This window comes from Triplophysa rosa, linkage group LG25 (assembly GCF_024868665.1).
Source record: "Triplophysa rosa linkage group LG25, Trosa_1v2, whole genome shotgun sequence".
In the NCBI taxonomy this organism is placed as follows: Eukaryota; Metazoa; Chordata; class Actinopteri; order Cypriniformes; family Nemacheilidae; genus Triplophysa; species Triplophysa rosa.
In genome coordinates, this window is record NC_079914.1 from 826,853 (window position 1) to 841,408 (window position 14,556).

A 14,556-nucleotide genomic window follows, 5' to 3' on the forward strand; every position below is an offset into this window, starting at 1 on the left:
AAGTTGGTCAGCCAGAAAGCATCAAAGCGTTCGCCTGGGCTAAAACAAAAGGCTGGACTGCTGCGAGTGGTTCCAAGTATGTTCCTGATGAAGTAAATTTGATTTCTTTGGAATAGGGTCAAGAGTCTGAGGAAGAGAGAGAGGCACAGAATCCGTTGTTGAGGTCCATTAGTTCCACATCAGTATGGCTGGTGCCATGTCATCTGCTGGTGTTGTCCACTGTTTTTATGAGGTCCAGTCTAAACGCAAGCGTATCAGGAGTTTTAAGCATTCATGCTTCTGTGCGCCAACTTTTGAGATGTTCATTTTCCACAGATTGGACTCCACAGTGCAGCTACCAGTACCTGTTTAGGACATGGTTTCTGTTCTTAATTGGCAGTCAAACTCGTTGACCTAACCCATAGGAAATATGGGGTATTGGAAGAGGAAATGATTGCAGACACATGCAGAAGGCTGAAGCCATAACAGCAACTGGCCTCTCTAACACCTGCATGCAGCTATCGACTCATGCCAACTGCATTGTGAGTATTCAGCAAAGACCACTAAGTNATCCGATAAAAATAAATTATCTGTGCGTTTAAGTACGATTTTTGGTATGGGATATATTTAAGGATATGTTTTACCCTCGGAGAATAACAATTTAAAACACAAGTCTTAAGATATAACAAGAATAAACGATGTATTAAGAATAAGTTTGAAAGAGCTCCGACTCAAACCACGCGCTCTCAACAAACAGGAAGTGACGTCATTTTTACTGTTGCGGCCTCCGTTGTAATTCGAAAGGGAGGGGTGGGCAAATGACTCAGAGATTCGTTGCAAAACTATAATACAAAGCTAGTGGCTGCTGATTTTCAAGAACTGCGCCTTTAAATCAGTATATTAAAGCTGCTTTTATAAAAAATGCTTTAGAAGAAACATTTCTGGTGTGAGACACAACAATGGCACTGATATGTCAGGGCAAGTTACTTTCCATTAGGACAGCTCAAACGTTCATTTTAGTCTGAGACTAGCCTTAAGCTTTGTCTGTGAAACTGGGCATTAATGTAATAAAGTCTTTCAGAGATTCTTCATAGAGAATATGTTCCCTCATGTTGAACAGATATTTAATACAATTTACAGCTATACCATTGTTAACCTTGCTGATAGTCCAGCAGATCTGTTTGTTGATCATTAGCACATGGCGTATGAAGTGTTTAGTTTCAGAGAGGTGTTTATAACATACTCGGTCATAAAGCTGGTCGAAACTGCCTCTATACACTGTAAACCCAAATGCTCAAAATAATCAAACAGATTAAAGCCACAACATGGATTATTTGGACCGCTAGATGGCGCACTTTCGAAACAACAACCAAAGGCGAAATGACGTTATGTAGGAGAGTGGAATTATGGGACATGTAGTTTTCACCATCCAGAGGCGTATGGAGATCACCCATCATGTTCACGTACGAGGTAATGAATTAATTTTATTTTATGTCATCGTAATGAATTAGCTTGCAAAAAACGTGGAATGTAATGCTAGGTTAGCCCGCGACTGATATTGGACTTTGTCAATTGATTTGGTAGCGTAATGCTACACAGTTTTACGTGTTTAAAACAGTCATACAGTCGTCTATTAAAAATTAAATTGGAACGAACCCACACCATTTACAAGTAATGTTATTGGCTACATATTTTTGTGCGACATATACTGTATTTCATAGGGTGACTGCATTCATAACTATTCAAATAATCTGTGCATGAGTATTTATACAATACAATATACAATACAATACAATGTACAATAAAAAAAATGTGCTTACCTGTCTATTAAAAGACATGCGAGAGCGGAGTCTCTGTCGAGTCCAAATTGGTCGCGAAGCTCTCTCCATTTAGAAAACGCTACGCCGATATTAATCCTTGTTTTATTTCTTTGTTTGTCCATAAGCCTGCTTGCCTCATTTGGCCTACGTTTACACTTTTTCGGGTTTCCTTTACTCGCCAAAGAGTAATTGTGATCCATAATAACAGAACAACAGATGCTGTATAACCACTTCCGCATTTGCGTGTTGCCGTAGTTTCTACAGTACAACCGGAAACTGAGGGTTGTGCGGAGCACCGGATATTAAGTCACTGATATGCGACAAATACAAGGAGACAATGGACGGGACATTATTTTAAATAGGAATTTCTTTGGATTTGCACATTCTTGGGAACATTTGGGATAATGTAAGTACACAACTGCATGAAATATATCACACTATGCAAGTGATTTTGAGATATTTCATAACAAAATTCTTCCATATTGTGGCTTTAAATAGTGTAACCTACTTAAGATCATGAAACACATTTTTACTGTTGCGTATAAGTATAATGGTTATTTTTGATTGACTTGAAGTTTTGACTAAAACTCCAACAAATATATTCGCTCCTTGTTCAATTTACTTAATTGAAACATGTTAATTCAACACAATTTGTCGAGAAGGATTTCCAATTCCCAGCATGCTTTGCGTCAGACTGCATTAGGAGAGTATATTTTAAAATATGATTATTTTAAGCGTTTTTTAGTAAAGTTAAAGACGTTTTAGTGTTTAATGTTCATTTATCTTGGATATTTAGAAAAGTTTGACATATTTTTCAGTTTTGTGGTTACCATTGTTAAGAAGAGTGGTGCATGTGCTTAGGCTGTGCCTGTAACATAGGTCACCAGTGAGCAAGGACTGTGCTGACTCCAGTACTGAGATTAGTCTCTTGCTCATTTGGAGCTGCATAAGTCTAGGCATATTAAGACTAAGTAAGTAAATAAATAAAGTTAACGAATTTAGTTAAGTTAACTTAAATACATCTTTGTGTACTTAAAAATAAGTTCTGTCTATTTAATTTCATGAGAAGGATGAAAGAAATATTCTCACTTACAAAGACTTATTAGGAACTCTAATTTAACATTAATAAAAATGGGTAAATTCTGCTTACATACTGTAAACCAAGAGCCCCTAAAAATAAGAGAAATTTGAGTATTGTCAACTTATCCGGGTTTACTGTGTAATGTTCACTAAAGATTAACTTAATACTCAATGGCCCGGTTTCACAGACACGGCTTAGTTTAAGCCAGGACTATGCCTTAGTTAGATTAAGATATTTATGTTGCTTTTATAAAAATGCCTTAGAAGAATACATTACTGGTGTGCAATGTGCATCTTGACACAAAACAATGGCACTGATATATTTTAAGATATTTTTGGGCAAGTTATATTCAGTTAAGACAGGTCACACATTCATTTTAATCTGGGACTAGTTTTAGGGCGTTTTCACACATAACGGTTTGTTTCGGAACCTGGTGCGTTTTCTCTCTTGGTTCGATTCGTTTAGGCATATGTGAACACGGCAATCGCACTAGGATCCGCCCCAAAACAATCGCTCCGAGACCGCCTGAACAAGGTGGTCTCGACCCGATTGCAAACGAACTCTGGAGCGGTTCGGTAGACGTGTGAAAGCCATCCGACCCAACGGACCAACGAACCAGACTGTATCACAATGTATGATGGGTAATTATGTAAAGTTGCGTGACGCAAAAGAGATTGTTTTGCTAATGGCTCCCTGTAACAATGTTCAAAGTAAGGAAGGAAGGAAGCGGGAACAGGCGAACGTTAAACCAAACTTAATAAAATAAACAAACAACAAAACGAAAGTAAAGTGCTGACAGCTCCCTCACAGTCGACTGCCGGCCACACAAACATAACATAAAATCCAGGCCTGGTTCTCTCTCGTCCTTCTCCTCCTTTTATGCTTCCCGAGCTCAGCTGTGAGAGACGCGAGACCGGTGCAACGTGCAGCTGACGCTCATTATCACTCGCGTTACCGGCCGGAAAATAAATAGATGCACTCTGACCAATCGAAGGAGAGTTTACTCGCACGTGACTTTTATTAACAAAGTTTGGTCCGTTTGGAAATATTGCCTTGTGAATGCGAACCGAACTAAAATAAATTTCAATATTGTAGCGATTTAACCCCCGGTTTCGGAACAAAGCAATCGATACACAGGTGTGAAAACACCCCTTAAACCTTGTCTTTGTCTGTGAAACTGGGCCAAAGAGTGCCAGCAGCTGGGTTTATTTTTTAACCTACTGGCTGTGTATCGGCTCTGTAGCTTATGCTGTCAAACAATTGGTTAATAACGTTATTTTAGATTAGCCTGTACCTTATACAATTTTTATACAACTTATACATGTGAAACAGGACAGTTAATATTTTAATATTTAATGCATAACATTATGAAACCATGAAAAAGAATATCTTGTGTTGATTGCAAAATATTTTGCAGGCAGACATGTTAGGCCCGATTCACATTTCGCGTCTTTTCCGTGCGCATATTTTTTATTTTAAATGTAGACTCGCGGCAGGCGCGCAAATAGGGGGCGACGCGGTCGCATCGAGATGGAAATAGTTCAACTTTTCGGAGTGCCATGCGCGCACCGCGGGTCATTTGAAGAGAGAAAGCAGCATGGCTCGTGTTTTCCGCACAGTTTAAGACGCGAAATGTGAATCAGGCCTTAGACTTCTCATTATGTCAAAGGAGAAATCTAAGACATGTTTAAATGAAAGTCATTGACACTGGTACTAATCATAGTGTGCTAATCATAGACCCTGTAAGTTTCTTTACATTCTAAGAATTTGCTCGCTCACGTTAAGCACAGCTGTGAACCAATAGGATATATAAATACTTAAATAATTAGTTACTTACATAATTTTTTACTTAATTTCTCTAAACCTAACATTTCTAAAGGAGTTTTAACTTAAGGCTGCTACCTCTGTACATTTTAATGATTCTCCTTAAAACCTATCATGATTTGATATCTGAGCGCAGGCATCTGAAGGTGCATTCACGTCAAGTCAGAATTGTAAAAACCATTCACATGCTTCTAGAACTTGTTATTACAGAGAGCTGACCGCAGCAACATCATGCGGAAACACTTAATGTGCTGGCAAGTTGGTTTCACTTACGAAGAAAAGATTATTATTACATCTCAAATATTTCATGTGAGTGCTGTAAAACATGAGCTTCACATTTCTGCTTCCTAGACTAAAGTAAGTGCTTTATTGTTGTCGTTTACAGTAGCCTCTGAAATTTAAATAGAAAAAATAATCTAATTTAGCTTGGTTAACCTCAGTTTTTGGTAAAATCACAGATTAGTAAAGAAACAGGCAGCTCATTATGTGGATGTAATGGATAGGGATGCCAGTGCTCTGCTTTTCAACAGGCTTTAATAGAAAGTTCTCTCTGCGCTGGCTCAAGCTGTCATTACCGCTTCTCTTATCAGTGTACGGCAGTGATGGAGGTTCTCCATCCTGCATGCAGAAAAGATTTGTCTTAATGGAAGTCTTTCTCTCCCAGACCATGGAAGAGCGCTCTGTGTTGAAGGACATCCGACCCCATAGGTGGTACCAGTTTCGAGTTAGCGCGGTCAACAGTCAGGGCACGAGAGGCTTCGCCACTCCCAGCAAGCACTTCTTCTCTACACGAGGTGAAAAGCTCTCTCTCTCTCTCTCTCTCTCTCTCTCTCTCTCTCTCTCTCTCTCCTCCCCTCACTTAGTCGACTCACAGCAAGTCTGCACTAAATACAGTCATAATTTTCCCATAATTGGTTGTCATAAAATCTGATTGATCATACTTATGAGATCAAATTATTTCACAAATATGCTTTACAGTCAAACCAAAAACTATTCAGACACCAGAATTTCTTCACAATAGAAAAGACTGTCCCCCTAGCCATATTTAGTCTTTTTATATGTTTCTGATTGAAATGCCTTCCTTTAAGAATTTGACTACCTTTCCTCTCGAATCAGTTGATATTTCACTGGTTTTGGTCATCTTTCTGTTGGATTGTCTCTCAGATGAATTAGGTTGAATAGCTTTCAGCTATATAGATAATACCAATTTAGGTTAACCAATTACTAAGCAATGCTTAACTTTGTTCAGTCTGTGGTGTAAAAATACATTAGCAATTGAAGAAAAAACACTTAAGCAAAACACTGTCAGGTCAAAGTGTCTGAATAATTTTTGGTCCCAAATTTTTATCAATTTTACTCGTAGTCCACTGTATTACAAATTTTTGGTCACAGTTTATTTTGCTATCCTAACATAAATGAACCATAGTTATCTGGACCCACTAGTAAAAAATATCAAAAATGATATCTGGTGTCTGAATACATTTTGGTTTGACTGTAAATCTCATTGGTTAACCCAGTAATTTGGATTACTTTAATCATGGATGTTGGTGTTTTTTGAAGCTTTAACATGTGCAGACACATATAAAAAGATAACATGACAACATATTAATGTAAAATTAGTTGCTTATGTTAAGCGAAGAAATAAAGAGGGTGAGTAAATGATGAAATAATTTTCATTTTGGGGTCTCCAGCAAACAAAAGACAGGAAGTCGAACTAAGCATTAAGGAAGTCACAAATAACCAGCGTATTCAGACTAATAGAGTGGGTTTTAACACGGGTTATCTTTATTATTTGTTACAAACAGGGACAGGGTGGCATGAAACGAGCTGTTTTCTGATTGGCTGATGTATTGACATGTTTCCTGTTACTTAGCTGGCAGATCATGGTGCCAAGCAATGCCACAGTCATGGGCTTAATATCTAGAGAAGGCAAATTTTTAATAAAAAGTCATATTTTATAACCACAACTTGTTGTGATGTGATAATCATTGGCAATCAACTTGCCATTTATCAATCAGGCAGTAAACATTACTTGATAAAAAATTTGAATGAATAAAAAAGATTTCAAGCTATTTTGGGAAAATGATTTATAAATATATATATTACATATTTATACTGCTGAGATATAAACATTCAAACTTTCTACGTTCTCACTTTTACCTTACACAAACAGTTCATCGCCATCAGTATTATTTTCTCTTCTGCACATATATCATCTGTACATGTGTGTGAAGAATCAACTGAAAGATATGTTATGCAAATTTGCATTTCAGTCAGACCAACAGATGTGCATGTATATGTACAAACTACATCAAACATATATTTCAAAGGTTAGAAACCTCCTGTGGTCTATCACATGTCCCCCAAAAGCACTTATATAAAAGGAAAGTATTTGCAATTCAACATTAAGATGAGGTCTGTTGTTCAGAACACTGCAGTTCACAGTGTACAGCCACTTTATAGGCGACCCTTGTCATTCGCAATTCACTTCACACTCTGCTGAAAGACTTTGTTTTTGTGACACAGTGCAGCACATGGAATGTGAAAATCCCCAAAGGACAAACCGAAGTCTGCCGTCAGCCGCCTCTGGAAATTCACTTTGCCATAAACCTCCAGAAACCTCTGTGAAAATCCCCCCCCCCTCCCTACGCCTTAACATACACACTGACCCCCACACAGACACAACACGTCCTTTATATCAGTATCAGAAACATGTTGTACATCTGACATAAACTTTTCCATAGATGCAGAAAACATCCTTCAGGGCAAGTTGACATGAAACTCAGCAACTTAGATTTTTTTTGGTTTTGGACACATGTTGGAAACGTTTTTGGTATCAGTATTTGTTTTCATATTTGTGAAACTCTCTGATCTAATCTAATTCCTAAGCGATACGGCTCATATCATCGGAGGCCTCGGGGGTGCTTGCATTGGCATGTTTTGCAAGTTAACCCAGTTCAATATTGCAGCCAAGATAAAATAACACTCACACACAAGCCACTGCCAACAATGACTGGAATCAAACCTTCTGCTATTTTGAAAGATTACAAATGGTCAGAAAGGGTTTGAGCGGTCCTGTACTGATGCCCGGAGAGTGCCGTCATAGGGGGCTGTTTCTTACTGTCTGATCTTCCTCACATTGAGAGTGGAACAGAGTTCTGAAGCAATACTTCACACCACTTAAGCAGAAGTTGCCAGAAATCACTGGCACATAAACACACAACAGTTATTTACACAGAACATGCTGGAGAACTTTCCACCACATGGATTTTGTCAGTTCACTGGGTGCTACGCTAATAAACTGGCTGAGGATGTGAGGGTGGGAAGGGGGTGGAATGAAGAATGCTTGGGGTCAGAGGTCGGGCGTGTGGCTGCTGTTGCTCAAGGGAAAGTTGCAGGTGAAGGATCCCATCTTAAGCTATGATTTAAAAATACAAGTGACAGTTTTGTGCTGGTGAAGTGGTTATGTGTTTCGTTCAGCTACAGCCCTCAAGTATGAAATAAAACCTTTGTTTAACAAGTCCTGACTGACATCAGTCCGACCCATAGACCAAACACCGGCTCTTCAGAAGCCCACCACATGAGGACTGAGCAACCTTACATGTTATTAGAATGTGAGTTATACTAACATATCAAAGTATATTTCCTCTCTCATGCTCCATGTACATCAATTGGCCTCCAAGTAACTTTAGTTTTTAAAACAAACCTCATGGAAAGCACCAACCTGTTGACTTGAACCAGTAACACATGTATGGAATTGTTTTTGTGCCAATAAGAATGAAAGCAAATTTTTAAGAAACAAACAAAAATATATAATGTGAAAGAAGAAAAACACTCTGTTAGTGAAAACAATAAACTTAACTGCAAGAATGTAACATGGTTTTAAAAAAACTGCATTTTTCTTGAATGTGTCATCGGATGAAAATCCAAATTTTTCTGTGTTTAACTGCTATAATCGGGTCCCCGGTGCATCTAGCAACCCAGAAAACGTGAAAAACAAGATCCCAGTAAGTTTGTTTTGATGAGCCTTTCCCAGCAAGCATGTGAGAAATCGAGCCGTTCAGATTTCGCTCCTGTTGTGACGTAAAAGCAGGTGTAGCTCTCTGGTTCGAAGGAATAATGGATTCTTTAGCTGATGGTTCACATGCTTTTACTTATTCACCCGTCTCCATCACATTGCGATTAAAATCGTTATGAAGCGTGGAAATCCACCGTAAGAACTTACATGTGTTGACAAATACAAAAAAACAAACAAAACAATGAATGAGTAATAAGAGAAAATCATCAAATACATACAAACCCATAATACCCAACACATAAACAAAAATATACAATAAACAAATAACATTTACCCTGGTCTCCATTCAAAACCAGGAGCTAGAAAACCTTTAAGGCGCTATTAGCCTTGGTGCGAGCTAACCATGTGCGTTTGAGCTTCACGCAACTCCATTTACTCTTGAAGCGCTATGAGACACACACGCTTCATATCCATTCCATGAACAACCTTATCAAAATAAAAGTCCCTGGTTAACATATATAATGACTCAACGGTAAATGTAAACAAAAAATATATACTCAAAATCGTGAACTTTGAATGAAATAACTAATTACAAATTAAACAAATATTCCAAACGCAGGATCTTCTTATAATATTACCGCCCCTTAATCTACACAATTCCACCCATGGCGCTGCCGCTAGGGTTGGGAATCGTTTCAATTTTATCGATTCCGATTCCAATTCTGATTCTGCTTATCGATTTCGATTCTTATCGATTCCCAGTTTCGATTCCACAGTTGAAGTAAAACATTTAGATATAAACCTGTATGGTCATGTAGCCTGCTTATTGACTTGTTTGCAAAATATATATATATATATTTATGAGCACCGTTTTGTGTATATTTACACATAGAAACACACCTTTTCTGATTTATTACAATTTGTATTATCATAGTTGAACTACATCATGGTTAAACTGCAGTTACTATAATGCAACTATGGTTAATTTGTGATTCCTGTGCTTTAATGCAAATTTTATAGCTAAACTATGCTTACTATAGTAAAAAATATCTATAATTTTCATAAGGGCTTTTGTTGAGATATCAGCAGATCATGCGACGCATGTACTTTTCTGAAAATATGCACACAGATTAAAATTTTAATCTCAAGTATCCGATTCCTGTTCCTTTCGATTCCGATCCGATTCCTAGCCTTTCAATTCCGATTCCAAATTGGAATTGATTTTCGATTCCCAACCCTAGCTGCCGCCATTGTTGTTTTCACAAGCGACAGCGGTGTACGTGACGCCATGGATAAAGTTTGTGGACAACATGCAATGTAGTCGCTGCACAGAGTCCTAACCTCGGAAGAGACAGGAGTGGATTTATTTTATTTTTAGTGGAAATCCCTCAGAAACCATAAGTAAAAACCTGCTTGTTTGCGCGAATCACTTCAAGCCGGAGTGCTTTATCAAACTGGGACAGTACAAGCAGGATTAGCTTCAAAGTTGTTCCTCAAGAGGGATCGAGATCAATTGAACGAGACTAAGCTGCCAATGTAAGTAATATTTATCAACAGTCTGAATTGACGTAAATGTACCGTATATATAGGAGGATAACGTTAGCATATTATAGCGAAGGGAGCTAAGTCAGTCACGGGCTAAATAGAACATTCAAAGCCAGTGTTAAACTTACTCTATATTTATGTTATTTGGCAAATGGGCACTTGGAGTTTAGCTGTATTAGCTTTTATCCAAAGCGACTTACATTTGTTTCTGACTATGTGCAATCCCCTGGGATCGAACCCATGACCTTGGCATTGCTAACACCATGCTCTAACCACTGAGCAAAAAAAAAATTCTTTCATCATTTATTAACCCTCATGTCATTCTAAACCCATAGACATCAAAACTAGATGCCGCATTAGGATCATTCTATGGGATGCTGTACGTAGGTCATCCGCCATGTTGGAACAGTGAGAGGTGGTCTGTGTTGCCAAGTCTGCGGCCTTCCCATGGAATTGGGTTACATTGTAACTGTTGCTCCGGTTTGTTTTATGCACAGGTTAGGAGTGGAAGGTCTCATCCTGATTTTGTCAATCGTAAGATGAGTTTTTTACGAATGTTAAGTTCTGTTATTTGGAGTAGGGACCTTAGGCTCGTGATGAAGGATTTGTTTCACAGATCTGGCAACACTGCCAAGCCGGTCTGTATATGATTATGAAAACATATTTGTTGTTGTGTAAACTCAAACATTATATTTGCTACACTAACACATGACAACAACGAAAGGGTATCCAATTTTTGGGGGAATTAAAATGCACAGCCATGGCTGCAGTGTTGTGGCATTCTAGCAAACTGTGAATGACGTCAGTGGACCGTTCCAAGATGGTGGACACGTCTACATGCCTGGAGCGCTTGAATGCGGCATCTAGTTATTGATGTCTAAACCTGTATGACTCTCTGTGACGAGGGAGGCGGGACGAGAGCCGTGAGGGAATGACGCGAGGCCGGTGGCGTGAGTGATAATGAGTGTCAGCTGTGCGTTACACCGGTCTCGCATCTCTCACGATGGAGCTCCGGAAGCATAAGAGGAGGAGCGACAGGAAGGTACGACGAGAGAGGACCAGCCTGGACATTGTATGTGTTTTAGTTACGTGAGGTGGCTGCCGGCCCTTTACTTTGGTTTATGCTTTGTTTATGTTATTAAAGTTTTGGTTATCGTTCGCCGGTTCCCGCCTCCTTACTTCCTTACTTTGAACGTGTTACACTATCTTCTGCAGAACACACACCATTTCTCAAACTTCTTATTTTGTGTTTTACTGGAGAAAGAGTTTTCTCCACATGAAGATGAATAAATGCTGACAGAATTTGTATTCGTGGGTGAACAATCTCTATAAAGCTTGTAGCGGTTTTAGCTAACGTTATTATATTGATGAGCAATGCTCACCAAATATGGTTCTCCACCAGATCTTTCAAGATCATATCCATGAAATGAGTTATTTAAAACATCAATTTCAGTAAAGGAATTTGTTTTGCTCAAAGGAAAATATGTAAAATAATCTTGATCAAATATACATATTTTACGGTCTCTGATTAGTAATATAAAGCATAATAATATACTTGTATGCATTCGTCCAGCAAATGCCTCTATGATATTATATACTTTACATTATCTCATGGCCATAAGTAACATGACTTTACCAAACAGGATTTAGAGCAAAGGTAGCGTAAATCGAGACACAGTAAAAGGGACCAGGCTTGTGAGCATGAATACAGAAAACCCATCACAAATGAATATATATGGTTGTTTATTAAACTCTACATGGTAAACAAAACAATGACGATTGCATAAAAAAAACAAATAACGTTACATGAAACACAAATGCGCTAGGAAGCACTGAGAGAGAGAGAGAGAGAGAGAGAGAGAGAGAGAGAGAGAGAGAGAGAGAGGGCATGGCAGCGATTTCTGAACACCAATAAAAATCATCTTTAACAAAGAGGCACAGACTTAATGCAGCTAGAAATGGATACTTGCAAGCTCTGTGCTGGACCGATATCCATATGCGCGTGTAGAGATAGAATTGTTCAAAAGGTTTCAGAAGGCAAGTCCTGCCGAAAGTTGCGGGCCTCGTGATCGGCCGCATGGCCTAGCCACGTGGCAGCAGAGTCCATTGTTCCTTCTTCTCCCCCAGTGGGGGGGAGAGGGCAGTCTCCGAAGAGACGCCACGAAACAAGTTTTAGCGCAGAAGAGAAGAAAGGAAGAGACAAGACAAAGTTTTCAGAGCAGGCTCGATATTTAACCTCATGAGAGGGCATGCCCACCTGAGTTTGAATCGCTCAATCAAAGTTGAGCAGGGAAGAGGTTCTTTGTCCACTCAACAGCTAATTTGCATCTTTATGAGATATCATTCCAATTATAACATAATGAAAATAAAGTGTTCTATGGTCACACAATGTATATAAACAAGGAGGAATTGTAAAGACAAACATTTATATATCAAATATGCTAAGGTTTGAAGTGCATCAAGACATGATTCATTCGGTAGTATGAATACAAACAAAGCCTGAATTAACTTGCCTATTTAACAATTACAGATTTTTTAAAAATGGCAAGAGCGACAACATATAACCTAGATATGTAGATATATTTATAGAAAAGGACAATTGAATCACAAGTTCCTATTTGTCAGAGAAGTTTCTCTGGTTAGTCAAGTTGCAGATTAGACCGAGAGACTTCTCCCCTCTGCTTTGAAGCTTAGGAGTCGTAAAATATCCAACAGAGAAACAAAAGGTTATCAACACTCTCAGTGAGAGGTTTTGACTCTGGTCTTTTGATGATCGTATCAAGAAACCAGGAGAAAGGGGAGTGAAAGGGGGTTGATGGCTCTTCTTTCAATGACTCCGACCATTTGGCTTATGCTAAATTCTCTACAAGCTTAAGATATAAATAGGTTTTTGCTAAATTAAAGAACCCGGAAATCCTGGTGCAGGTTGTAAGTAGATCAGGCTGACAAAATGTAAATTGTTTAATAAATTGCAGTAACCTGAAATAGATTTGATTTTTTATCAGCAAATTCTGGAGTGCTATGACCTGATAATATGTTTTGCAGTATCACAAAATTGTGTTTAAAATGTCACATTGTCCATCTACTGTTCATGTTACTCGTGATGTGGTGTAATTGTATATTAAATTTAAATGAAGCCACAATAAGGACATATGAAATATTGTTCTGTAAAGATGCTTTGAAACAATGGGAATAGCACTATATAAACAAAATTAAATATTTTTGTCAGGTCTTCCTTCTTTACTTCACTTCAAATTGTGTCAGGTAAACACAAATAAACAGAAAACAGAGTGATGAAAGGCAGCGTTCTGACAGAAGCACCATTATGCTTATGTTCCAGATCCATTTCCCCCAGAGAACCCACAGAATGCCAGAACAGGCAACCAGACAGTGAATACTGATGGCACTGTCAACGTTATGGTTCTGTGGGATGCCCCCAGAGAGAGTGACCTGGTGGTCCACCATTACAAGGTCACCTGCAGCACGCAAGGAACCCCCTCAAGCAGTCAAAGTCGAGCTGGAAGTGTCACAGACGGGGTAAGATGTCATGAGCTCAGCCCGCTGTCTCACCTCTCTGCTGGCGTATTCTTCTAAATACTGTGCATGCATTTATATCCCTGCTAAAGTGTGAACCTGTAGGGGGTTGCACTCAGTGTTTACGGATGTGGAAAGTTCATTTCCGAAGAATTGAAGAGAAAATGAATCCAGACTGAGGCTGTAGATAATGGCCAATATCTCGTAGAGGCTGGCCGAAGAGCAGTTTTAACCTTTCTCTCATAAAGTTGAACCTGAACCCTCAGAGAAACAAGAAATTTCCCCAAGTTGTTTTGGTTGGTTCAGTCTTGGAGTATCAGGCCCAGGAAGTGCTAAATCTGTGACTGAATTTAAGGATTTAGACATATATTTTCACCGGTCAGCTTCACTCACTCCCTTTTGGCCATGGCTGTCTCGGAGGTGTTGGACTCATGTGCACCACCTGTGATGTAGTAAAGAACTGGAGTCAGTTTCTCCTCAAAGACACAGCTGCTCTAGTGATCAGCATATTTTATTGTAGTCCAAGTACTCTTCTGAAAACTCTCCTCAAAGCCACAGCTCTCAAACGCTTTTGATTAGGTCATTTGTTTTTACAATGCAATAACGTCAGAGCCTGAGAAAGCAATCTACTTTATTGAACAGTAGCCTATAAAGACAAACTATTTTAGCTGGCAATTTTTTGTTCTGAGAGAGAATTGCTGCAGGCGTTTAAAAGTTAATAAAAGTAATTGAAAATGTCAGATCATTCTTAAAAC

At 38.7% G+C, this 14,556-nt stretch overlaps 1 protein-coding gene across 1 annotated transcript in view; it reads left to right on the plus strand.

Annotated features, from left to right (window-relative positions):
* Window positions 1-14,556, plus strand: part of anos1b (anosmin 1b) — a 134,405-nt gene that overhangs the window by 101,145 nt on the left and 18,704 nt on the right. The window contains exons 6-7 of the mRNA XM_057324940.1: window positions 5,369-5,498; window positions 13,608-13,804. Coding sequence (XP_057180923.1) covers window positions 5,369-5,498; window positions 13,608-13,804 — 327 coding nt within the window. The remainder of the gene's footprint in view (window positions 1-5,368; window positions 5,499-13,607; window positions 13,805-14,556) is intronic.